The sequence below is a fragment of the Macaca mulatta genome, chromosome 8, assembly GCF_049350105.2.
Source record: "Macaca mulatta isolate MMU2019108-1 chromosome 8, T2T-MMU8v2.0, whole genome shotgun sequence".
NCBI lineage: Eukaryota > Metazoa > Chordata > Mammalia > Primates > Cercopithecidae > Macaca > Macaca mulatta.
The window spans coordinates 18,742,338-18,766,371 of NC_133413.1; the positions used below are offsets into that span (position 1 = coordinate 18,742,338).

A 24,034-nucleotide genomic window follows, 5' to 3' on the forward strand; every position below is an offset into this window, starting at 1 on the left:
CCCTCCGCATTTAGGGGCAAAGAAGGGAATTGGTGTAAGCAAAAGTATTTATTCCAATGAAAATTTCCTGTTTTATTTCCAAAGAGATTGACTTTAGTGCAAATTCTAAAGAAGTGGGCGCAGAATCAGAACGATTTGCTATATAGAAAAATGTTTTAAGTTTTTAAAATTTTTTGAATATGGTTGGCATTTTTATTAATCGTTAGCCATTAAATTATAATATAAAAATTGTATAATTATAACGTAACTTTTTGTTGTCTTGAGAAGGAGTTTCGCTCTTGTTACCCAGGCTGGAGTGCAGTGGTGTGATCTCGGCTCACTGCAGCCTCCGCCTCCCAGGTTCAAGTAATTCTCCTGCCTCAGCCTTCTGAGTAGCTGAGATTACAGGTGCCCGCCACCACACCTGGCTAATTTTCTGTATTTTTAGTAGAAATGGGGTTTCACCATGTTGGCCAGGCCGGTCTCAAACTCCTGACCTTAGGTGATCTGCCCCGCTTGGCCTCCCAAAGTGCTGGGATTACAGGCGTGAGCCACCGGGCCTGGCCAATTACAACATAATTATAATTAGTTACAATGATTTATAATTGGTCATGAAGTTATAATTCACATTTATAATTGCCTTGCTTAAGCTAACGGTTGATACTATTGAAATCTATGGAGCATAGGTGAAGAGTGCGGCACTGCTTAGTGTGTGCCTGCCATCTAGTGGCAGGACACATTAATGCTACCGTGGAAGCCCCAGTGTGCCTGAAAGGCAGGTTTGCCAGGAACAGTTTGCTCCACTTTACATTTTCCCAATGTTTCGACCCAATCAACTGTATACAGAGACATCCTGAGGCTTTTGAAATTATCTCCCATTTTATTCAGTATAATTACAGCTGAATTGCAAACATAAATCTCTGAGAGCCAAAATATATCTAAGCATTACTTCATTCCTACATTCCCTAAGCACGATTCCTTTTATTTTACATTATCTCCAGAAACACAATGTGGTTTAGTCATGCTATTATTCTCCCATAGAGAATGTTTTGACCACTATTATAAACATGCACATTGACACTGGAGTCACTGATGTCATGGATTGCTGGCTTCTAAAGAGCTCTTCTCCCCTAAAAGAGTGATAAGATTAAGTTTGAGAAAATAATGAAAGAGAATCTATCAGTATTTATGCAGACCACTCTAGTAAGGATGGGAGAGCCATGAATAAATAAGACATAGATCCAGACCTCAGCTTCATTGCTTCCAATCCTTGTAAGATTTAGAACTCCTTGAAGTGTTTGTGAAGTATCATACCCTCTTAGCAAAATCAGGACAATCAACGTCTCATATACATGAGACTAATACGACTGACCTCATATTTAAAAGATAAATTCTTGTTGCAATGTTGCCTTCTAAGAACCCTCCCAAAAGGAAGGAGTAAATATCCAGCAGTGTCCTAATAAAGTTTCTGGTAGGTGGTTTGGCTGAAAAGCTTGAGATAAGGTTGGTGTAGGCGACATTCAGGGGGATCTGTGCTCTCTAGAAGCGGGTGCGTCCATGCCTTCTTGGGCTTGGCTAGCATGCTATGTTTGATTCATACTATGCAAGGGACTATGTTAAAATGTTCATCTGGATCTGGAAGCAGAAGGAAGATTAACAGTGTTAATCATGAAAGTAAGGTAGACTTGAGGTTTGGGAACTCAAGAATTTGGGGGACTGGGCTGCAGGGAGAGGAGGGACGTTTAAGATTCCTGGGCTGGGCACGGTGGCTCATGCCTGTAATTCCAACGCTTTGAGATGCCGAGGCGGGTGGATCACAAGGTCAGGAGTTGGAGACCAGTCTGACCAACATAGTGAAAATCCGTCTCTACTAAAAATACAAAAAATTAGCTGGGCATGGTGGCAGGCACCTCTAATCCCAGCTACTTGGGAGGCTGAGGCAGGAGAATTGCTTGAACCCGGGAGGCGGAGGTTGCAATAAGTTGAGATCGCGCCATTGCCCTCCAGCCCAGGCAACAGTGCAAGACTCCGTCTCAAAAAAAAAAAAACAAAAAAAACCAAAAAAAGATTCCTTCATGGGGCAGGATCAGTTCTGGAATTTTGAGAGTTGAATGACGTTGCTAGACCCCTGAGTGCAAGGAGCATACAGGCGGAGGCCTAGTGAGGATGGAGTCATGGTCATTAGGGACTGGGTGAACCCAGCAAGAGTCTTTCTCCCGTTCTCAGTCACTCCCCTCACCCTCCTTCTTGCCTGGCTGTCCGCTCGCCTCTTCTTTTCCTTAGCGTTGCCTTCTTCCTCCTTTGCTGTGGCTGGCTTTATTTTTCATAAATGGTCATATCAGTTTAATCACAGTTATACATGAAACGTACAATTTCTTATGCTTATTAAACATCTAAATTAAAATTTGTGAGTTGAATCTTCTGTATTTCTAAAGAGTAAGTCTCTAGCGAAGTTTCTTCTTGTCTACAACCTTCAAATTATTTTTTTTTGTTGTTGTTGTTGATGTAAAGTCCTAAAGAAAAAGAAAATAAATCAAAGGCTCTCTATACCTCAAGATAAAAGTTACCTTTCCACTCTCATCAAAGCCCAGTATCTAGAGACTGGCTACTCACCAAAGAGCTTACATTTGTGCATGCGTGCTTACGCCTAATTAGAGACTACGCAGAGATCAATCCTGCTATCTTGTGGCTTTGGAGATGTTTCTTCCTACTCCATCCTTTTTTTTGTTGTTTTAAGATAAGAGAGCTTGAAAAAACCAGTAAAAGTAGTATCCTTAAAATGGCAATAACAGAAAAGGTTGAAAATATTTCCCAAATATTTATTACAAATAGGAACAATTAAACAACATCTTAGATGAGTAATAAAAATGTAGCTCCTTCAAAGATATGGTATCTGCATACTTTTCCAAAAGGGTAGAACATGTGAAAACTGGGCAGAATGCTATTCCGTTTCCGATTTCAAAAGCCTGTAAGACTGTGAGAGGAGGAAGAGCACAGGGCATTGTCGCATTCAGGATCTACAGAGGCACTATTTGCAATTTCTCCACTGTTTCCAGTATGAAAAATCCGACCCCTTCCTTTTCGTTCCTTGATCGTCTCTATTGACCTTCAATCACTGATTTGCTTCTCTTTGTGAGGGTCTTTCAGTCCCAGGAGGAACTTTTAATTCCTGTTTTTTACTCTCTTTTGACTTGGGGGAACACAGGATTCATATCCATGAAAAACATTAAGGCATCCAGAGAAGTTATATTTTCATATTAATATACAGAATACCCAAAAAGAATATCAAATGCTAAAGCAAAATCAAGTGATTCACTGGGAAATAATGTCTCTCAATTATTTAAAGTCCCATAGAAACTTGACTGGCATTTTCTATGCATTTTTGAAGAGAAATGGAAAGAGATGTGGAGTGTGTGTGTAACGTAGTAGCTATTTCAGGAGAGATTAGCTTGTTGTGTAATCCAGTCACAGAAAGATAATCGCAGACACCAGAGCTAAATTTCTTTGACTGAATTCATGTAAATCAGTTTTTTTTTTTTTAACTTCTATACATGAATAAGAAGTAATTTCATTCACTATGGTTGCTGTGTGGTGTAAATACACATATTCACTAATGTTAAGAAAAATTGTGCCTATTATGTATAGTAGTGATGCACATAATTTACATACACTCATTGATTGAAGTGTTTCCCTGTGGGATCAGGTGCGTTCATAATCAGATGAAGGAAAAGCAAAGTAGGCATTTGTCTATTTTCCATTTCATGAATCGTAAAATCAGAGGTTTGGGCTACCTTTAGGTTCCCTTACGGTGTTTTTTGGGAACCGCTTTGGAATAAGCTATCTGCTAAGTTTGGAATTGCCACCACGAAAGTAGTGACGAGCGGGTTGAGGAAAAGAATAAATACTTGGTGGAAGGAACCACCGTACTCCAGGGAGGGGACAGTGGGAACGGCCCCTGTCACAGTCACTCAATCACTTATCCAAAGAATCAACATTCTCAGAGCAAAGAACTTGTGTTTCTAACTCCAGAGGTGCCTGGATTCACAACCAAATATGCTTCTTCCTCGCTCTCCACAGCCCCTCCCATGCCAGACGCCGGCTCGGCACCCCCTCTTCGCTGTGCATTTCTGCTTCCCCCCAAAGCCCGAGTAGTAAAGGGAGGCTCCTCGCGGCCCCCGCGGGCTCCCAGGGACCCGCAAGTTGAAGCGCGAGGTTTCCACGCCGGCTGCGGGGACGCGGGCCTCCGCGCTGCAGACTTTCTCAGGGCGCCTGGGTCGCGGCAGGTCCCGCGCGCAGCAGCTGCTCCGCCGGCCTCGCCTCCGACCCCAGCCCTGCGCCAAGCGCAGCAGCGCCCGCGACCCAACTGCCCCGAGTGCCAGGCGCCTGGGGAGGGGCCGCCGCTGCCCCTTCCGCCCCGGGGGCCAGCGCCGAGCAGCCGCCGCCTCCCCGGAATCCAGAGGCCGAGCCGGAGGCGGCGGGGCCACGGTGGGAGCCCCCGAGGTGGCCCGAGCGAGGGCCCCGGATCCCCGCAGAGCCCGCCCGAGGGCGCAGCCGGCCACGCCAGGGGAGGCGGCCGGGCGGCGGGGAACGGCGGGGGCGGAGCACAGCCTCCCGACGCCGCCGCCTCGCCGCCCCCCTCCGCCTCCTCGTCCTCCGCTCGCAGCCGCCGCCTCCGCCGGGCTGAGGAGCCGGGAGTCCGCGGCGCCGGCTCGGGGCTGCGGGATGGGGAGTTAGCGCCACGGCGGCGGCAGTGGCCGCAGCGCACCCCGCCGCCGCCCAGGAGCCCGTCCAGGCAGGGGTGCCGGGCGCGCCCAGCCCGCCCCGGAGCCAGGCCCGCGGGCGGCGGCGGAGCTGGGCAGGTGGATGCGGCTGGAAGATGGCGCCCTCGGGCCCGGGCAGCAGCGCCAGGCGGCGGTGCCGGCGGGTGCTGTACTGGATCCCGGTGGTGTTCATCACCCTCCTGCTCGGCTGGTCCTACTACGCCTACGCCATCCAGCTGTGCATCGGTGAGTGTGCCCCCCGCCGCGGCGCCCTCAGCTCAGCCCACCCCGACGGTCCCGGGACGCTCAGCCGCGCCTCCGCTCTCGCCCCCCGGATGCGCCCCTGGCGCCGCCAACCTGCCGCGTCCCGCCGGCTCCGCTGCCGAAAGCAGCCTCGGGCAGCTTCTTCCACGCGCACGCCCCTCGCCCTCCCCCCCGCCCCGACTCTCGGGTTACGGTGTCGCCTCCGCCCCGCACTCGCCGCCGAGCCTCCCGCCGCCTTCCGCTCACCGCCGCCGCCCCGGCCACACCCCCTAGAGGGGCGGACGGTCCCCAGGACCGCGGTGGACAGGGGAGGCCGAGGCCGGCGAGGTGAGCCGGGGGCCGAAGGGCTCCGAGCTGGGCCCGGCCCCGAGCTGCGCCAGACCCGCGCGGGGGTGCTGGCCTCGGCGGCGGAGCTGGATCCCTTGCTGGTTGGCGTCAATCCACTCGTTAAAAATTTGTGACAGCGCTCGGGCGTTTTTGCTGCTTTTATGATTTGAGGATTGCCAGTTGGACACTTTTCTAGTTAAAAAGGATGTGGAGGAGGTGAGCTACTAGAAAGTATTTTTGAGGACATGTGCATCACACTAAACCATAATTTAGTTGTTTGAACAGTAGGGAGAGAAAAAAAGAGGTGATCGTCTGAGGTTTTTTACATCCAGAGAGCCAGGTGGCTCCAGTCCGAGTTCTAGGTTCCTGAATTGGTGGGTAGGATACTTCTAATGCTGAAGATTAAATTTTTTTAAAAAGTTGATTATTATGCCCAAGTAGGGAGTACAATGATGTCACTTAATGTAAGCTGGTTTCTACCTACAGAGGTTTTATGAAAACTGGTCTGGGTTATCAGAAAAAGATGTTAAAGCAGAGAATGACGTTTCTGACAGTGACTTGTGAATGCTTTCTGTGTTTGGTGCTCCACCTAACCAAGTGTCTATGTTTTTGCCCTACCAAGCGCTAGCTTTGGGTGGGACAAGGGAAAAGATTAAATATTGGCCTATTATATTGAATCTTCACAACCTCAGCATTTTCAAAGCCTCAAGATTCAGACATAAAATCTTGTCTGAAGCTATCTGACCTCAAAATGTTGCTCCTTGTGAGAAAGTGTCATAATGATACATCAAAATAATCACTGATGTAAGTTTTAAGAGAACCGAGACTAACTTTTATTTTATATGGTTTTGATAGCTTTGCAATTTGCTATTATTACTTTAAGGGATTTAGAAACAAGCTTAATAATCCAAAAAAACCTTGAGTCTGTTAGGAAAAGATGAGGCTGTACAGGCATCATCATGAGAATGCATTTAGGTATGTGGTCGTCAAGTCATCTAAAATATATAGGAAAGGACGTGTGGTAAATTTTGTATTGACTGTTAATATTGAAATAGCTTGCCTTATTGAGATAGACTGTATATGTTACATAACTGTTGGGAACCTTGTTGTATTTCATTCCTTCATCCTCTTAAAGACAATGAACAGTATCATTATAACCTGCAAAGAAGGGACATGCTAGAAGGGCTTCATTATCAAAATAGCTTATTCTCCTGTATTATCACATTAAGCTAAGACGCTTATCTTGGCAGTGTCTCATGTCCATTTAGAGGAAGCATTTGAAGGGAGAGAGAGCTTTTCTGCCCGTTAGAAGGATGTCTGCTCCTAGCTGAGGTGCTACATGGCAGGCCTTACTATTATATTGGGTAGACAGGTGATGGAGAAGGAAAGAAATGGAAAATTGCTATTATATATGAATCATGTGTTTATATGTACTTTCCGTGAATATAAGACAAATCTCGAGTGTCCATAAAATCCACATCACTATTTCAGTAAGTGACGATTTGACTAAGAGGAAGAATGCTTCTTTTAAAACTGCCTAATTGTCATGGCCTATTATTGATACCTTACCTATCACTTCTTGTCCCTGCCTGCCTGGCGCAGTGCCTGTCTGCCTGGCCTGGCGCAATGCCTGCGACATTGAAAGCAACAGTAAGTGGTCTTGAATAAACAAATAAATGATTCAGAGGCAATAGCTCCTAGGTTTTCAGAAAGTAGCTTTTATATGTTTATTGCTGTAGAAACAAAAAGTAATTGTTATGAAAGATCCAGATCCTAGAGTCTAAGAAGGAAGAACAAGTTGAAGCTGAATTTGATTCTAGAGACCATGGCAGTTTATGAGTGGCAAGCTTTGCATAGCCTTGGTTGAGTGGGAAGTTGAAATTAACTGTACAGTTTCCTCATAGGCACTGGGAAAGATGGCGACTAGTGTGACTGACACACAAAACCAGCCCCCTTTCCTTTTCACAGACAAAGCAAATGGAAATACCAGCCCCCACCCCACCCCCAGCATTAATCACATCTCGGACTGCCCTGCCTTTTGAAGATTCTTTTCCTCTTGGAAGTTGCCATTTACAAGCAGATTTTCCAAATGTCTTGCATAAAACATTGGCCAAGGTTGGGACCAGAGTGTGGGGGTCGGGTGCTGGGAGCTGGATGAGGTAGCAAATGGAATAGAAGAAACAAGGTGATTTACCCTGGTCCTCCTTCCACATCTGCTCTCAGCTAGGGATGACCCTGAATATAAATTATTCTGTGCCCTTTGCTGAATGAACTGCAATTTAGGAGTAGTGCTTATCCTGGTATCCTTGGAAACTGGAGATAATGATTCTCATTACAGTTAGTTTCTATATTTAACAACGTGGATGTATGTGGCTCTCTAGGCACTTTTTCAGTTAGCATAATTTTTGCTTAGTGTTTGTATTTCATAAAAATAACCGCTCTTTGTGGAATATGTGTATATGTAAAATATATGGGATGTACATATATTGTGTGAGAGTCAAGTATTTTTGGTTAAGTCAGCTTCCTATTCTGCCAAAGAAAAGATCACAAAAGACAGTTCTACTGCTAATCCTTTGGACCACGTTTATCTTGTTTGTTGATTAACAAGGCTCTTCTATTTGTACTCCTCCCCCTCCATCCTTTCCTTCCCTTACCACTCCTTTTCCCTCTCCCCTGTCCCTCTAGTCCCTCTCTCCACTGCTGGCTTCTTTTGTGTCTTAACTGTCTTTGCTCTCTTTAGATAGGAGGTTGATTTCCATCAAGTAAGATAAACTCGAAGGTAACATTTGTAAGGGGAACTTCAGGATGCGCTATGGGAGGGAGTGAGGGTGGTCTGCATCTTTCCCAGTGCCATTCAGTCAGCACACGACATGGTTTGGGTATGTTTTCACAGATCCCTCAGGGCTGCCGCTGTGTTAACTTTACTTGAAGAAGGGCACTGAAGTTTCCCCTTTTAAGTGCTAACGTTTAAATTGTTTTAAGTATTTCATACCATTTTCTTTATTTCAGATTTACTGAAAAGTGTCAGTAGTACACAAGAAACTTCCACATACCCTTGTGTAACCAGTTCAATTCCCATTTTTCTAAAATGTATTACTTTCCTGCTCCTTAGGCAGGTGCTATGGGACATTTATTATGATGTTGCACTCACATGGTTCTGAGTTTGCGTATGGTTTTAGTTACATCATTTTAAACAATCATGAAGATTGAAAAGCTTAAAGGTCATCCAGGCTAATCCCTCCTTTATTTTTAAATGAAAGAGTTAAAACTAAATTCCACAGTTGCCACAAGTTCAATGTTCTTCCTCCAAGTTACCTAGCGGCGGTGTCAACTATGACTTTAGCTGCTGTGATGTGGATATCCAGATGTCTCCTTTTCCCAACAAACCCCTCTCCAAATCTCTCAGCCCAATGAAGTTATTCAGCATCTCTTTTTAACTTTATTATTGTTTACAAAGAGTTGACAGAGCTCTGCAAATAAGCCAGCAGTCTTTACACAATTTCAGAGTTTTAAAGGGCTTTGTAGTTTGGGGCTATATAGTAAATATTTTTGGCTTTGCAAGCCATGTGTTCTCTGTTCCAGTCACTCAGCTCTACTATTGTAGAGAGCGGCCATAGAACAGACTTTAACAAATGGGCGTGGCTTTTATTCAACAAAAATATTTGGCCAACCTTGGCCCTTGGGCAATAGTTTGCTGAGCTTTGGAGTACGTTGGAAGTTAGACCACTGGGCTGTTGAGGTTTTACTCACAGTTTTGCTGTCTTTATTAATAAACATCCCTCAGCAATGATTGCAGCCTATTATATTCCACAGTAATTATAATACCTAGGGATCAGTTTGAGAGATACGCAGCCATGTTTTCATTCCTTTAAACAAACAAGCAAACAAACATCCCTAAAAACAAAATACATAAAGCCTCCCACTTGGATTCTGTGAAGTTATGACCTTCCATTCATTCAAGGCCACTGCAGGCTCCAGGATAGAGTCTGCTGGGGCTCTCGATTGTTTTCCACCATGAAATGAATTTGAGTTGCACAGAAGAACGTATGTATTCTTGTTATTGATTTAAACTGTCACTTTATATTATTAATATCTTGATATTCCTGATACTTAAACTATTACTTTAAAAACTGTGTAGGACAATGAAGCCTTTTTTACAAAAAAGGACAGGCAGTAGATCCTGGGAATACAGATGTTCTATTAGGTTGATGCAAAAGTAATCGTAGTTTTTGCCATTACTTGGTTTTGCCAACTGTTTTAAATGTTAAAATAGTGTAAAGGGGAATATAAGGCACATCCATAGAAAACTGATGCATGTAAAACATTTAATGCCCAAATCACCTTAGAAGTGATTACTGGTTGGCCAGCACGGTGGCTCACACTTGTAAACCCAGCACTTTGGGAGGCTGAGGTGGGAGGATCACTTGAGGTCAGGAGTTTGAGGCCAGCCTGGCCAACATAGTGAAACCCTTTCTCTACCAAAAAATACAAATATTAGCCAGGTGTGGTGGTGCCTGCCTGTAGTCCCAGCTGCTTGGGAAGCTGAGGCAGAAGAAATTGCTTGAACCCGGGAGGCAGAGGCTGCAGTGAGCTGTGGTCACGCCACTACGCTTTAGCCTGGGTGACAGAGCGAGACCGTCTCAAAAAAAAATTAAAAAAAAAAAAAAGAAATTATTACCTTGGGCATGATGATTCTAAATATATTAGTTCTGTGACTTTTCTTGATATTGTTGAATATTTTAAAGGTTTGAATTTATGTGAATAGGGTGATAAAAACTCAACATTTCTTCAAATTAAAAATTCAAATGGATAAAATATGATGTATTCCAAACCCTTGATCTGTGCTGCCGTTTTAATTTAATATAAATGGTCAGGTCGGAAGGGGAGTCAGAGAAAAGACTCTGCTTAATGCTTTCTTGGCTCCATTTAGTGTGTCAGACACTTCCTTTTCTTTTGATGTACTGGACGATGCGGCATTACTATTTGCTATTAAACCCTATTAGAGAGAAACATGTAAGGCAATTAGCACAGTCTTAGCATGTACAGATGCGCAATAAATGTTGAATGAATTAATCTCGTGGTTTCTACCTAGTCTTATTCAGTTGTATAATGCAAATAAGTGAGAGGACAGGATCTAGGGGTCAAACCTCAGTTTAAACTGAGGCTTATTGTAGAAAAGTTTGCTTGCAATTGCTTACTAAGAATGTCATCCCTGCCGTTAAATTGGTACTTGCAGGAATGTTTCCAGTAATTAAACAGAAGCTGACGGGATGGTTTCTTAAATCAAGATAATTAACTGTCTCTAGAGAAGGTGTGTTTCCATGAGCTTAGAAAGAAGGCAGCTGCTTAAGGGCTTGAGTAGGGTTCATTCAAAAGCATTTACTTCCCAGGCATTTCCCGCCACAAAAATGATTTAAAAGAGAACTTAATAGAGATCTTTTCCTAATAGCCAAGAAAAAAAAAAACACAACCTCTGGGAAAAAACCCAAAACCAAAGCTTTCTAGCTGGCTTGGGCATGAGGAGAGGGGTTGCCCCCTTTCCGGATGCCGTTTCCGCAGCAGAGTGGTAGGAAAGCAGAAATGGAAAGCAAAACGTCTCACTCTAGACATGTAAGTGGGCTGCCGAGCCAGTGGAGAAGGATAAACAATGAGGGAGGTATAAAGAGCTTTTGGGGGGCACCTAAGTAGAAGTGAATTTTAAGTCAAGTTACAGATCTGACCACATATATTTAGTGGTTGACGTAGCCTCAGAGTAAGATTATAAGCAGCAGTGTTTGCCTCTGCTATGAAGTAGGAGGTTGTTTTAGCTCCCTCGCTTCTTACCCAATGCTCGGGCCACTTTTACTCTGCTCTCAGCCCAGGGCCTGTGACCTGGCAGGTTAAACTGGGCGTGAATGCAACTCTCTGACTGCACGGCGAGCCTGGAGAGCTTAGCTTAGAAATGGACAGAAACCAAGGGCAGGTGGGTGAAGTGGAGCTGACGTTACACCCGAGGAACGGCCTTTGGAAAGAGCTGCTTCCCTGGCAGGGTCATCACAGAGCACTGGAACCACCACTGCTCCCCCAACCTAGTAACAGCGGGTGCAGTGTTCCAGCCTGGGCAGTGTCCAGCTGGCAGGGCTGAGGTGGTTGCGCCCACATCTGAGGCTGCATGGTCCAGCGAGCTCAGGTGTTTGATCTTTATTCGTTACCGTGGTGAGAAGTGTGCTAGCCGGAGAAAAAAGACAAATGTATCCCAGAGATGAGTATATATGGGGGCGAGGGGTTCTCCATGAGATGAGTATATATGGGGGCGAGGGGTTCTCCATGAGATGAGTATATGTGGGGGCAAGGGGTTCTCCATGAGATGGTCCTCATTGATTTTCTTGTTTCATTTGTTTTTATTTTTTATCTTGATGGAGAATTTGTGATTTTCCTTCTCAGAAAAATAGAAGCATACTTACATTTCATAATTTATACTGCTGATTTATACCACGGCGTTTTGACAGATGTATCACATCACCCAGCCTTCTCTTCTCCAGGAAGCGATGGATTCATGGGCCCCCTGAGACTCTAGCACTGTTCGTGATGAGTGTAGAAATTCTGTCTTGTCTAACTTGCAGAATGACAGATTAGAATATGGCATAGATTCTTAATGCTGTCTGTTGGGAAAACAATATTCCAAAGATCATTAGAAAGACAGTTTTAATATTATGTGGAATTCTGTTATTACATATTGCCATTTAGAAATACTACAGAGAATTTATAATGAAAGCATAAAATAATTGAATGAGGTTTTTAATAGTCCATTAGAAAATTGTTGAAAATTTTTTCCTAATTCCTTTAAGGGAATTTTTTTATAATTGTCTTGATTGTTGTTTCAATCAAATGCCAAAAGCGAAAAGAGTGAAATTATCAAGGCAGGGGGTAGGAGGAGGGGTGCTAAGGAGGAGGTAGATGCTCTGATTTCTTAAGAAGAATAGGATAGCTGTAAAGAAACCAGACGTGATTGCTTGAGAATTTTCCTTTCAAAATGATAATATCACACTTTATATCATTTATGTAGCATTTTTCCTAATTTGACGTTTTGTCTGGCTATGACTTTTAAATTCAGTTATAAATATTAGTTGCCTGAAGTGTTATAAAATCCATTTTTGTTTGAGAGATACTCATAAGTGAAAATATATGCTGCATTTGTCACCTTAGCACTTGACTCTAAAGTGCATCCTTAATGGTAGTTCATTCGAGGTATGTTATTGATTGGATTACATTTTAAAAATGCCAATGAATAAGTGCTTTTATAGTTGGCTGGGTTTTATTTCTTTGCCAGTACTTCTTTGTGGTATCCTGAAGTTTCTCCTCATGTGAAGTGTACAATTAAGCATTCCTGCCATATTTAAATTAATTAGGCCTTTTATTCCCTAGCATTGCCGCCCCAGAGGCACAGAACGGTGCGGAGGAGTTCATCAGCAAAATGTACACCAAACAATAATAAAAAAAACTTTAATTCTTTTAAAACCAAACATTCAAATGATAAAAGAGTTTCAAGGTAGTTGTCTATCTCCATGATCATGTTATAAAAGATATAATCCTTATAAAACTAAGGTCATATAGTGTCAAGAATTTTATGTGATTATAACTCAGAGAAATTTGGGAAACCAGAATGGCTTTGTCATGATTACCTATTTTCTTATGTACAGATAACATTAAATTCTGTCCCTGTGTTTATTGCATTATGTGAATGGATTTTCATCATATTTGAAGGGTGTGTGTGGAGTAGGGTGACTTAAAATTCAGACTGAACTATATCCCTCAACCCTTTGGATCCCATGAGTCCTCTCAGAGAGGTAGTAGCTGAATTGAAGTATGGCTTTTCACTAGATTTGTAGGGGTGTGAGGAATGGTGTGATTTGGCATTGTGTTTGTAATGTACATAGCCTGTTGGCAGTATTTTAGTGGGAAGGACAGTCCAGTCCGGAACAGCCGAGCTGGAGCTGTGATGAGGGACACCTGAGGCCAATTGCAGAGCATGAAAAAGATTTCAATTATGAGCCTCAAACTGAAAGTCATAAGCTTGCTCCAAATTCCAGGGGCTAATTTGTGATCAAGTTATTACTAAGTGGGCAACTCCATGTGACCTGTTTTAGGAAGAAAGGCAGTCAGGGATTTATGTACTTAACTATGACTAGTGATTAGCCAGGGCATCTCCAGAGAGGTCAGTAAATGGGAAAAGATATAGGGCAGGGACCAGTTTGACTTAATCAAGGTCTTAATTACAGCATATTTTAATAAAATGCAACTTATTCCAGAACTGGTACCTACTGAAAATTAAGATATGCAGAACAAAGAACTGTATGCCAGTCAAAGAGGGAGGAGGGTAGTGATTCACCGTAGCCTCCCATAAACTTGCCCTTTAACAAATCCAAGAACTGAATGCATTTTAACCATCCGTAATTCACTGGACACCCTATTAATTTATTCGTTCAAAAAATATCTATTGACAGATGTTGGAGCTTACATTTCTTATTAGGGGACAGAAAACGAATAAAAAACGTAAGTACATTAGATAATTTGTTAGAGGATCATCAGTGGCATGACACAAAGCAAAAAGTAGGGCAAGAAGGACTGAGAATGCCAGAGGAAGATTTCAATTTTAAATACGGTGACCAGAGAAGGAGAAGGACTCATGAAATTTAAGCAGAGAACTGAAGGAGCTGAAAGATTTAACCATGCGGGTATTGTGGAGAAATGTATCTCAGGCCAAGGGACTTTGATTTACAAGCATAGAGGCAGGGGTCAGCCCAGCATGTTTGAGGGAGAGCAAGGAGGTCATTTTGGCTGAAGTGTAGTAAGCAAGGGAAAGGGAAGTAGGTGATAGGTCAGAGATGTGGGGAGAAAGCAGAGATCTTGGAGGGCCTCAGGCCAGAGGCCACTGTGAGAACTTTGGGTTTACTTGGAGTGACATGAGAATCCACTGCAGGGTGTTGAGTACAGGGGTGATGTGCGGCGACTTAGATTTGAAAAGATCTTTCTGGCCACTGTGGACCTAGGCTACTGCATCAATCCAGGTGAGCGATGATCGTGTCAAACCATGGCATGGGCATTGGAAATGGTGAGAGGTGATCAGATTCTGGACGTATTTTTACAGTAGCAACAGCAGAAGTTACAGACAGATTTGAGTTGTGTAAGAAAGAAAGGAGTCAAAAAATTATTCCATTGTTTTTGACCCAAAAAACCGAAAGGGTGATATGCAGAAGGCATCAGTTAGGTGGTGTGGAGGGTTGCATTAGATCTGGAATGGAAGTGCTGTCGTGAAATAGAGATGCTGAGTGAGCGGTTGCACACATGAAGTTGGCATTTGGGAGAGAGGTATAGAATGCGGGAATAAATTCGGGAGTCTTCGGCATATAAGTGGATTTAAAGACTTGGCACTGGGTACATTTGTTCTACTACATGTGAGAATGCAAATGAGCAGAGAAATGGACCAAAGATGACCAACACTGAGAGTTCAGGAGATGAGTAGGATCAGGAATCAAAGAAGACTGAGAAGGAGCGCCCAGTGAAGGAAAGGAAAACTGAGAGAGTGTGGTGTCCTGAAGCCTGGGGAGGAAAGGGTATCAAGGAGGAGGGAGGAATCAACATTGCCACATGTACTGGCCCATCAAGTGGGGGAGGACTGAGAATTTAACAGTGTGCACATTGAACCCTTGTTTTGAACTTATTACTGACTCTGATGACTTTCAGTGTAACTTACAAGGTTACCAAAAAGAATCTCGTATACCAGTGTACGAGTTGCTGGGATATCTGAATTAATTCAATCCAAATTTAAAAGACTTTACTCTGTTAGGCAAGCTTAACTTTTCTTATTATCTGAAAATAATTTACAGAAAATTTCATGAGCGGTAACCATATCTGGTTTATGCACCCTTATAGCCCGGGTGCCTAACATAAATATTAACACGTAATAACATTTGGGACGTATGTTTCTTGGATGAATCAAAGGATGAGTGCCAGCTGAACTTGTTCAGTTCGAACTGAGCAGGGTGGACATCTCAAGCAACAAAGAATGTTGAATCCTACGTGAGGGGATTATGTATTTTGGCTTTTTACTGTTTGATCATCCAGATGTTTATAAACAAGCTGGTAATATTTGTATGGTTTCACATATAACAATAAAAAACCTTTTTTTCTTTCTGGACATTAAAATGTTATCTGTAATGAGAATTTAGACGATAAAATTAATTGTAGAACTCACTTGAAAATTTAAAAGATAAATTATCTTTATAAGTGTAATAGAATAAGTAATATCCTCATATATCTATAGTTAAAAAAAAAATAAGAACAATTTAGAATGTAAAATTTTTGCCCCAGTGTACTTATAAAATAACCACAAAAAAAAGTGAAATGCATTTGCAGGAAACACTCCAACAGCATTTCCTAGAGATAACTGTAGTCCATTTTAGTAGTTTTCAGATAATTAACCCCCACCCGCCCTTAATGTGCTAAAATTGTTACCCTTTTTAGATTTAAAAAGACCTTCTAACATATGTTTCAATTTTCTTTTTCCTTGTCTCAGCTTTCTTAGAGTATACCTAATATAATTTAACTCTGATTTAAGGCAATATATCCAAGATAGATACACGTATCAAGCTACTATCCAAGACCCTTGGAGTTTGAGGATTTTACATTCTCTTTCATCTATTTCCTGTTGACTGGAAAAGGTCAAGGAAGACTGGAATTTTGGCTGGGCATTCTTTTGAATCTCAAGCACTGATAATCTGGGGAGACTCATGAATGAGCCACTTAGCACGCAGAAATGCCTAGCTAGGCATACACAGCTCAACAAAGCTTTGTTTTTCTCTGCTTATCACTTCGGTTATTTTTTTGAGATATTAAACAACAATGAAAACTTTTCAGCATGGAAATGACCAGAGGTGAGAAAACTTTAGATAATGTTGATTTTTAACTTAATTTGTGGTTTGAGAATAAGCTCTAGAGCAGATGATTATTTTATTTTTTATTGTGGTAAAATATCGATAACATAAAAAATTTCCATTTTAACCATTTTTAAGTATACACGTTAGTGTCATTAAGTACATTCAAAATGCTGTGCGATCATCACTACCGTCCGTTTTCCAACTTTGTCATCTTCCCAAACTGCATTGCTGTGCGGTTAACACTAACCCTCATTCTCCCAGTTAACACTAACCCTCATTCTGCCCTCCCCGACCCCTGGTAGCCACCATTCTACTTTCTGCCTCCATGAGTCCGACTGTTGCAGGTCACTCCTACGAGTGGAATCATACAATATTTATCCTTTTGAGTCTAGTTTATTTCACTTATATAATATCTTCAGAGTAGCATATGTGAGAATTTCATTTTTTCAAAGGCTGAATAATATTTCATGGTATGTGTATATCAGATATTGTTTATCCATTAATGGTGGTTTGAGTTGTGTCTACCTTTTTGGCTATTGTGAATAATGCTGCTATGAACAATGTATAGAAATACCTGTTGGAGTCCCTGCTTTAAATTCTTTTGGTAGATACCTAAGAGTGGAATTGGTCAGTCATCTGGTAATTCTGTGTTTAATTTTTTGAGGACACCATACTGTTTTTCTGGAGCAGATGATTTTTGATGGAAGTGTCATTCCAGAGAAACCTATATATGCCCTTGTAAACATGTCCAAATTTGAAGGTCTCTAGAGGTATCCATGAGATGTATCAATGTCACTGCAGCAGGTTTTTGGTTTGTTTTGATTTTTTGTGTTTTTGTTTTTACCATCTTGCCATTTCGTGGTTCAGCAGAAAAGCCGATGGGCAGGGGATTGTGAAGAATCCCGTGTTGCCCATATGGTGGCCTTCATTACTGGGTAGTGTGTTCCTTATGAGACTGCTGGTCGTCAGGCATGCCCAGGGCAGAAAACTCGAGAGCCTGTGGCTTACTGTGCATAGGCAGGAATTCAACAACAGTTTTTGAGTAGCCAGAGAGTCCAGAGCACATAAATGACAGATGGAAATTTAATCTTCAAAGAACATATTAGCAAGTGGAAGTGGTATGCAAACTGGTAAACAGGAGCGGGTGAGGAGGAGGGGGAAATATGACGTGAATGCATCGTGAATGTATGGTGTTAATCATGAACTAGATTCTGATCCACAGCACAGGGACTGAACATGGTTTATAAATGAAGAGCGAGGTTTTTGTTTTGCCCAAAGACCCAGAGTAAGTGAAATGATTTTAGTGAGAGAAAGCATAAATCCATACGTAAAATTAGGGGAGAGATACAGGCGGGAAACCTGAGATGCTGCTTACACATTGAGCAGAGGAAGAGGCTCATTCCAAATACTGATGACTGGATTCTTCAATTCCTTGCATAATTTTTTTAGAACTTCTCACTTACGTTAATGAATACATCTCGTATGTAAGCAGGTGGTACTTGTATAACGTTACACTATTAAAATATGTTGTGTCTTTAAGCAGTAGTCTTGGAAATCTTTCAACTGTGGGTAGCCAGATAATGACAATGTCAAATTTATTTTGGCTGTGACTGAATATACATACTGTTTCAGCAATTGCTGTCAGAGAGATTGGGCTCATGCTGTAGGTGAAGGCAGTGTTGGGCGAGAGTATGATTGGCTGCAAATAAGAAGGGAAAGGCATTTTATAATTCCAGCTGGGATCAAAGAAAAATTGTGTATGTTTACTTTATGAATGTATGACAGTGAAGTTACAGAAGAAAATGGTGCTTCTCGATGACCCGATACTGAAGAGTGAGCTAGTGAATAGCTGGATACTCTTGAATGTTTTAATGGATATTGTGACCTAGTGCTATCGTGCAGCAGTTACTGCTGGTGCTAGTGTTGGTTTAAATCTTTGAATTCATCTCTTCAGGTGTGCTACTGGAAATTTTATTCCAATGAACTCATAAATACAAAGGTTGGAATTACATCCTTACGTAGTCTCTTTCTCTGGAGAGTTGTAAAGTACTCATAAGTGTCAAATAGTTTTATGAACCTAGAAATAATTGGTTTAATTTTTAAATGTGTTACGTGTGCGTGTACTCTGGTCGTATAGCACTCAACATATAGCTCCTAACCCTGTGAGATGGTTTTAGAACGTTGCCTGTTTCCTTGGAGATGCAGAAAAGACGCATTGGTTTTTCTGCTTAATAAATCAAATAGCTAACGTTTGATCATGAAAAATAAAGAACTCTCAACATTGTCCTCTATGATACTTCTGAGTATACCAGATAATAAGAAACTGATCTAAGGACATTAAAAAATACTCTATAAAAATTATTTCTACTTGATTGTATATATTTTTTAAATGATGAAATAACCAATATACATGTGAAAATATACATATACCGTGGCAGCCACCATTCTACTTTCGGTCTCCATGAGTCCGACTGTTCCAGGTCACTCCTATGAGTGGAATCATGTGAGACTTTTTGCATACTACCAATAAATAAATACATCCACACATGTATAAGAAAGCTGACTGTTACATTGGACAAAATAATCATTGAGGCACTTCCAAGTCTAAAATTTTGGTTCTGACTAATAAGGGGAGTATTTCAGGACATGAATCTCTAGTTGCCATTCGCCTTGATCATAGACAACCATTATGTGAAAAGTAGGCAGATCTTTGTTGAGGGTGTTGATCCACTGTAGACTTACATGGTTCTAAGGAGTCAGTCATGGCCTTGCTGGTCTTTCCTCAAGAAGGGCATCTGGAATTGGAAAGGAAGGGGGTGGGAGCTGAAAAGATTCAGTGACTATAGGAACTTGGAGTTGAGTTGTAGCCATGTGTAGAAAAGGAAGGACCCATACAACTGTATCTAAACAGGAGAAGTAAACTTAAACCTGCTCTCAGATCTGCACAGCTTGCTGGCACTGGGAGCCTCTTCTATTTTAATCTGAGACAGGGATTATAGGATTCCATTGAGTAAGCTTTGAAATGAGGACACTAAGATCAGGGGACCAGCCCTGAGATCAGATTTCCGTATTTATCTACATTGCTTAGTGCTAGTCAGTGATTCCGAAATTGTCGTTCCCTTTGCCAAGATGAAAGTGGCAGTGAGTTTTTCAAGGCCATCATTATGAGGTGATGTCTTTATTCCTTTTTCAGAACCGATAGATTGAAAGACCCACACATTGCTAATGATTTAAATACAAACTTTCAGTAAATGTTTACCCAGCCTTCAATTAGATAAGTTAGATTTTGCACCATCTGTTTCTGTCGGGTGGAGCTATTTAGAGCAATGATTTGGTCATCAAATTGCTACAGAAATGATGTTGAATGCCACCACGTGTGACAACATGGATGAACCTGGAAGACATTGGGCTAAATGAGAAAAAGCCAGTCACAGAAGGACAGATGCTGCATTATTCTACTTGTATGAGGTATCTAAAAAAGTCAGTTAAAAGAAACAGACCGTCTGGTGGTTGCCAGGGGCTGGAGGGAGAAGGAGATGGGGGTGGGCTGCGGTTCAGTAGGTATAAAGTTTCAGTTGTGTTAGGTGAATAAGTTCTAGAGAGCTGCTGTACATCCTTGTGCCTATACTCAACAATACGATATTATGCACTTACAATTATTTAAGAGAGTAGATCTCAAGTCTTCTCAACGCAATAAATTATAATAATAAAGAAATGATGTTGCTGATTGGGTGGGGAGAGAAACACTTATAACCTGGAGACTTTCATAAATGTAAGGATTAAGAGTTACCATCCAGGACAGATCCATGTTCTGTCTCCCTTAATGTCATTGTCTCCATGTGAGGTATGTGTTTTAGGAGTGTGCCTGTGTAGTACAAACTGGAGTAATTATCATTCCTCCTCTCTTCTGCTGAGGATGGAGGTCAGGAAGCCCCTATTCCATCTCTTATTCCATCTCTTAACTCTTTCTAGTATCATCATTTTGCTGTTCCTCTAGGAACCCAGAGCCCTGTTCCTCCCCAAATTCTTGAAGTGGGATGCTTAGGCAAGTCCGTATTCAGGTACTATCCTGAAATATGGCCAAATATTTGAATTTTTTGTATCCAAAGTTTGTAAAATTATATGTTTGCAGAGGTTTTAAGTTGATTGGTGGAGCAAGGGTGACAAGAAGAGGACATTTTAAACCCTACTTTCTAGAGTGACCCAGATCAGAAGTAGCAGGGAGTGGCAAGAGTATCAAACACAGACCAAGAACTGGGAGCAAGCAAGGAAGGGAACGGCTGCCCAGGACAAAGCAACCCAGTGGCTGGGAGGCATCCGATGTCACAGATCCTGGGAGGCCACACAGAATCCTTGCATGAGTTTTGCGGCCAAACAGGACCATCTGTAGATCCTATCATGAGTTGGGTGACTTTAGAAGTCATACCGCTGTGAGACTGTCTTCTCAGCATTTGAAATGATAATAATACCAACCTCACAGATTGTTGGAAGGTTTAAATGAGATCAACATTGAAAGAATTGAGCACAAGGCCGGGTGCAGTGGCTCATGCCTGTCATGCCAGCACTTTGGGAGGCTGACGCCGGAGAATCACTTGAGCCCGGAAGCTGGAGAACAGCCTAGACAACGTAGGGAGACCGTATGTCTACAAAAAATAAATAAAATTATAAATTAGCAAGGTATGGTGGCATGCACCTGTGGTCCCAGCTATTCAGGAGGCTGAGGCAGAAAGATTGATTAAATCTGGGTGGTCGAGGCAGCGCAAATTCCTGGCATAGAGAGCGTTCAGCAAATGCTCCTGTAAAGCTGCAGTCTGATTTTGGAGGATGCTGCAAGCTGTATTCCGTGCCTCCAAAATTCTTAGGTGAAAGTACTGAACTCCAGGACTTCAGAATGTATTTGGATAAAGGGTCCTTAAAGAAATAATTAAATTAAAACGAGGTCATCAGAGTAAGCCCTTACCCAACATGACTTGCCGTCTTTAAAAGAAGAAATTTGGATACAGAGAGGCATCGAGGGAAAAGACGTGAACATGCAGAGAGTAGGTGGTCATTGCAAGTGAAGGAGAGAGACCTAGGAAGAAACCAACCCTGCCGACACCTCAATTTGAACTCCATTCTTTTTCTTCTTTTTTTTTTTTTTTTTTTTTAACAGGGTTTTGCTCTGTCTCCCAAGCTGGAATGCAGTGGCGTAATCACGGCTCATGCTGCCTCGACCACCTAGATTTAATCGATCTTTCTGCCTCAGCCTCCTGAGTAGCTGGGACCACAGGTGCATGCCACCATGCCCTGCTAATTTATAATTTAAAACATTTTTTTAAATTTCCGTCTTCTAGAGTCCAGAAATGTGAGAACAGAGATTTCTGTCTAGGGCACACAGTCTGTGATACTTTGTTATGACAGCTGTAGCAAATACAGGTATTATCACCAAAGACTTGGAATGGGAGGAACACCTGATCTCATAGCCCAGCAGGTAAGGGAGGAAAATCAGGGCAGCCTCGGGTCTGCTGTGCTGGAAGGGAGATGTGTTTGGATGTTGCACTCAGTAGGCTTCCCTTAACACAGAGTCACTAGTTTTTGTTATATTGTTAATGATGTTATGCAGAAGCTTTTGATGGCTGATCTAGAGGCCAAACCACAGAAAACGAATATTTTGGATCATAACCTACCCTTAAGAGACTTCCCATACCTTGGTTTATATGATTTAACTTAGTATTGTTCATTTTTGTGTTTGGTATTGCGCAATTCCTTTTTTTTTTTTTTTGAGACATAGTCTGGCTCTGTTGCCCAGGCTGGAATGCAGTGGCATTATCGCAGCTCACTGCAGCCTCCGCCTCCTGGGCTGAAGGGATCTTCCCACCTCAGCCTCCTGACTAGCTGGCTTCACAGGCGAGCGCCACTGCCCTCAGCTAATTGTGGGAGTTTTTTTGTTTGTTTGTTTGTTTTGGTAGAGACAGAGTTTCACCATGTTGCCAAGGCTGGTCTCAAACTCCTGGGCTCAAGTGATCCAGCTGCCTTAGCCTCCCAAAGTGCTGCGATTACAGCTGTGAGCCACCGCGCCCAGCCACATTGTGCTAGTCTTCAGGAAAAGGTTGCCAGTAATTTCTGGGCCATTTTCCATAGTTCTTTGATAATTTCTAGCACATAGTTTAGCTCCGTATAACTGTTTAGATATGTGTTCTGAGGTAGAGGCTGGGGAAATTATCAAACGCCATAGGGTGTTGGCATAGGACCAATGCATGCCAGACCCTATTAGAATCTAGACGGGGAGTAGTGGGTTGCGGGTATGGGTGGGGTTGACAGTAAAGGAGCTCTGGGAGAGGTAGGGCAAAAGTTTACAAATTTACTGGTTTAGTTTTTTCTCATTCTACTAATTCGCCCACATTGTAATTTATTTGCATTTTTCTGCTTATTCACCCTTAAAAGGTCTTCCAGCAGTTTATTCCTAACAACCTGGCATTTCACGATGCAGAAAATGTTAGCATTACTACATGCTAATTATTCTCTATGTACTTCTTCCCTTAGATTGTTAATAAACTGTTAGCACTAAACTTTAGGGAACTCCTACTCTTAACATGTCACAGTTTAGTGATGAATTTATCCTCCATATTTGATGAACAGTCCTAAATAATGTGCCAAATTCTATTCTAGGTACTTTTACCTTCTAGTTTAATTCTCAAAAGAGCTGGGTGAGATAAACATTGCGATAATGTTCAGAGAGTCTAAATAACTTGTTCAAGGTAAAACATCAGACAGGATCAAACCTCAGTGTGGGGCATGGAAAAGAAACAAATAGATGAAAATACAGGTTATGTGAGATGCTAAGGGAGAAACAATGTATTGCCGTAGCGATTGCAGGGTCTAACCAGACAGGAAAAGCTGGTATTTAAACTGCAACCTGAAGGATGATAAAGAATGAGCCAGGCGTGGAGTCAGGTGTGGAGCTTTTCAGACTGGGCAAAGACGCTAAGGTTTCGTGTGTTTTCGAAACAGGAGCTCAGTGTGGCTGCAGCTTAGTGAGCAAAGGGACTAGTGACCAGAAGTGGTCTTGGAGGACAGGGAGGAAAAGCCAGATCATGCTTGACCACTGAGGCTGCAGTAAGGAGATTGGACTTTATTTTACTGTAAATTGAGTGCAAAGCCATTGGGAGGGTTTTTAGTGAGATGATGTCATTGAATTGCGTTTTAAATTAGATCATGATTTTCTTACTGCAAAATGAGTTTTCAAGGAACTGTGTGGGGATCCAGTGAAGAACTCAATTGCCTCGCCCCTTGTTTGTGGTTAGACTGTTAGGAATATCGGGACTGGCTTATATGTTAACTGAGAAGGTACAAACTGAAAACCATGTGTTTGAGATTCAAGTTTTGCACCATTGAAGCCTTTATCCTTAACTGTTGCTTCTATTCTGAAGCTGCTTGTCTTGTCCTTGACAAAGCAGTTCCCGCTAATTTACTGATCAATTTATTGTTAGAATGACTTTTGCCTTAGGCCTTTAAAAGTCAAGACTTTTTCCCCAAGAATACATCAGGGTAGGATTTAAGATAATTTTGTAGCCAGAGAAACCTTCAAGATGAAGTGAAAATTTTTGTTGAAACAATAAAATTAAAGCACCACTTAGCTGAGTGCCGTGATCAAGATCACACACATTGGGAGGATTGGGCTGGAGTCCACGTCTCCCACCACCCAGTTCACTGGCAGTGCAGAGGATCAAGGCAGGGTACAATGTTAGCTTGGTTAAGATGTAAAAAAGCCCAGAGTGACAGAAGCATCATGCACAAGAGGAAAGAGGT

The 24,034-nt window shown here is 42.3% G+C and overlaps 1 protein-coding gene across 2 annotated transcripts in view; it reads left to right on the forward strand.

The window, feature by feature from the left end:
* The window catches only part of ZDHHC2 (zinc finger DHHC-type palmitoyltransferase 2), a 91,113-nt gene that overhangs the window by 18,193 nt on the left and 48,886 nt on the right, over nt 1-24,034 (forward strand). The window contains exon 1 of one of the 2 annotated variants that reach the window (XM_015144809.3): nt 4,628-4,985. The exons of the other annotated variant lie outside the window; for it this stretch is intronic. Within the exon in view, the coding sequence (XP_015000295.2) occupies nt 4,856-4,985 (130 nt within the window). The 5' untranslated portion in view covers nt 4,628-4,855. Of the gene's footprint in view, nt 1-4,627; nt 4,986-24,034 lie in introns of those variants that run through there. 2 annotated transcript variants of the gene reach the window in all.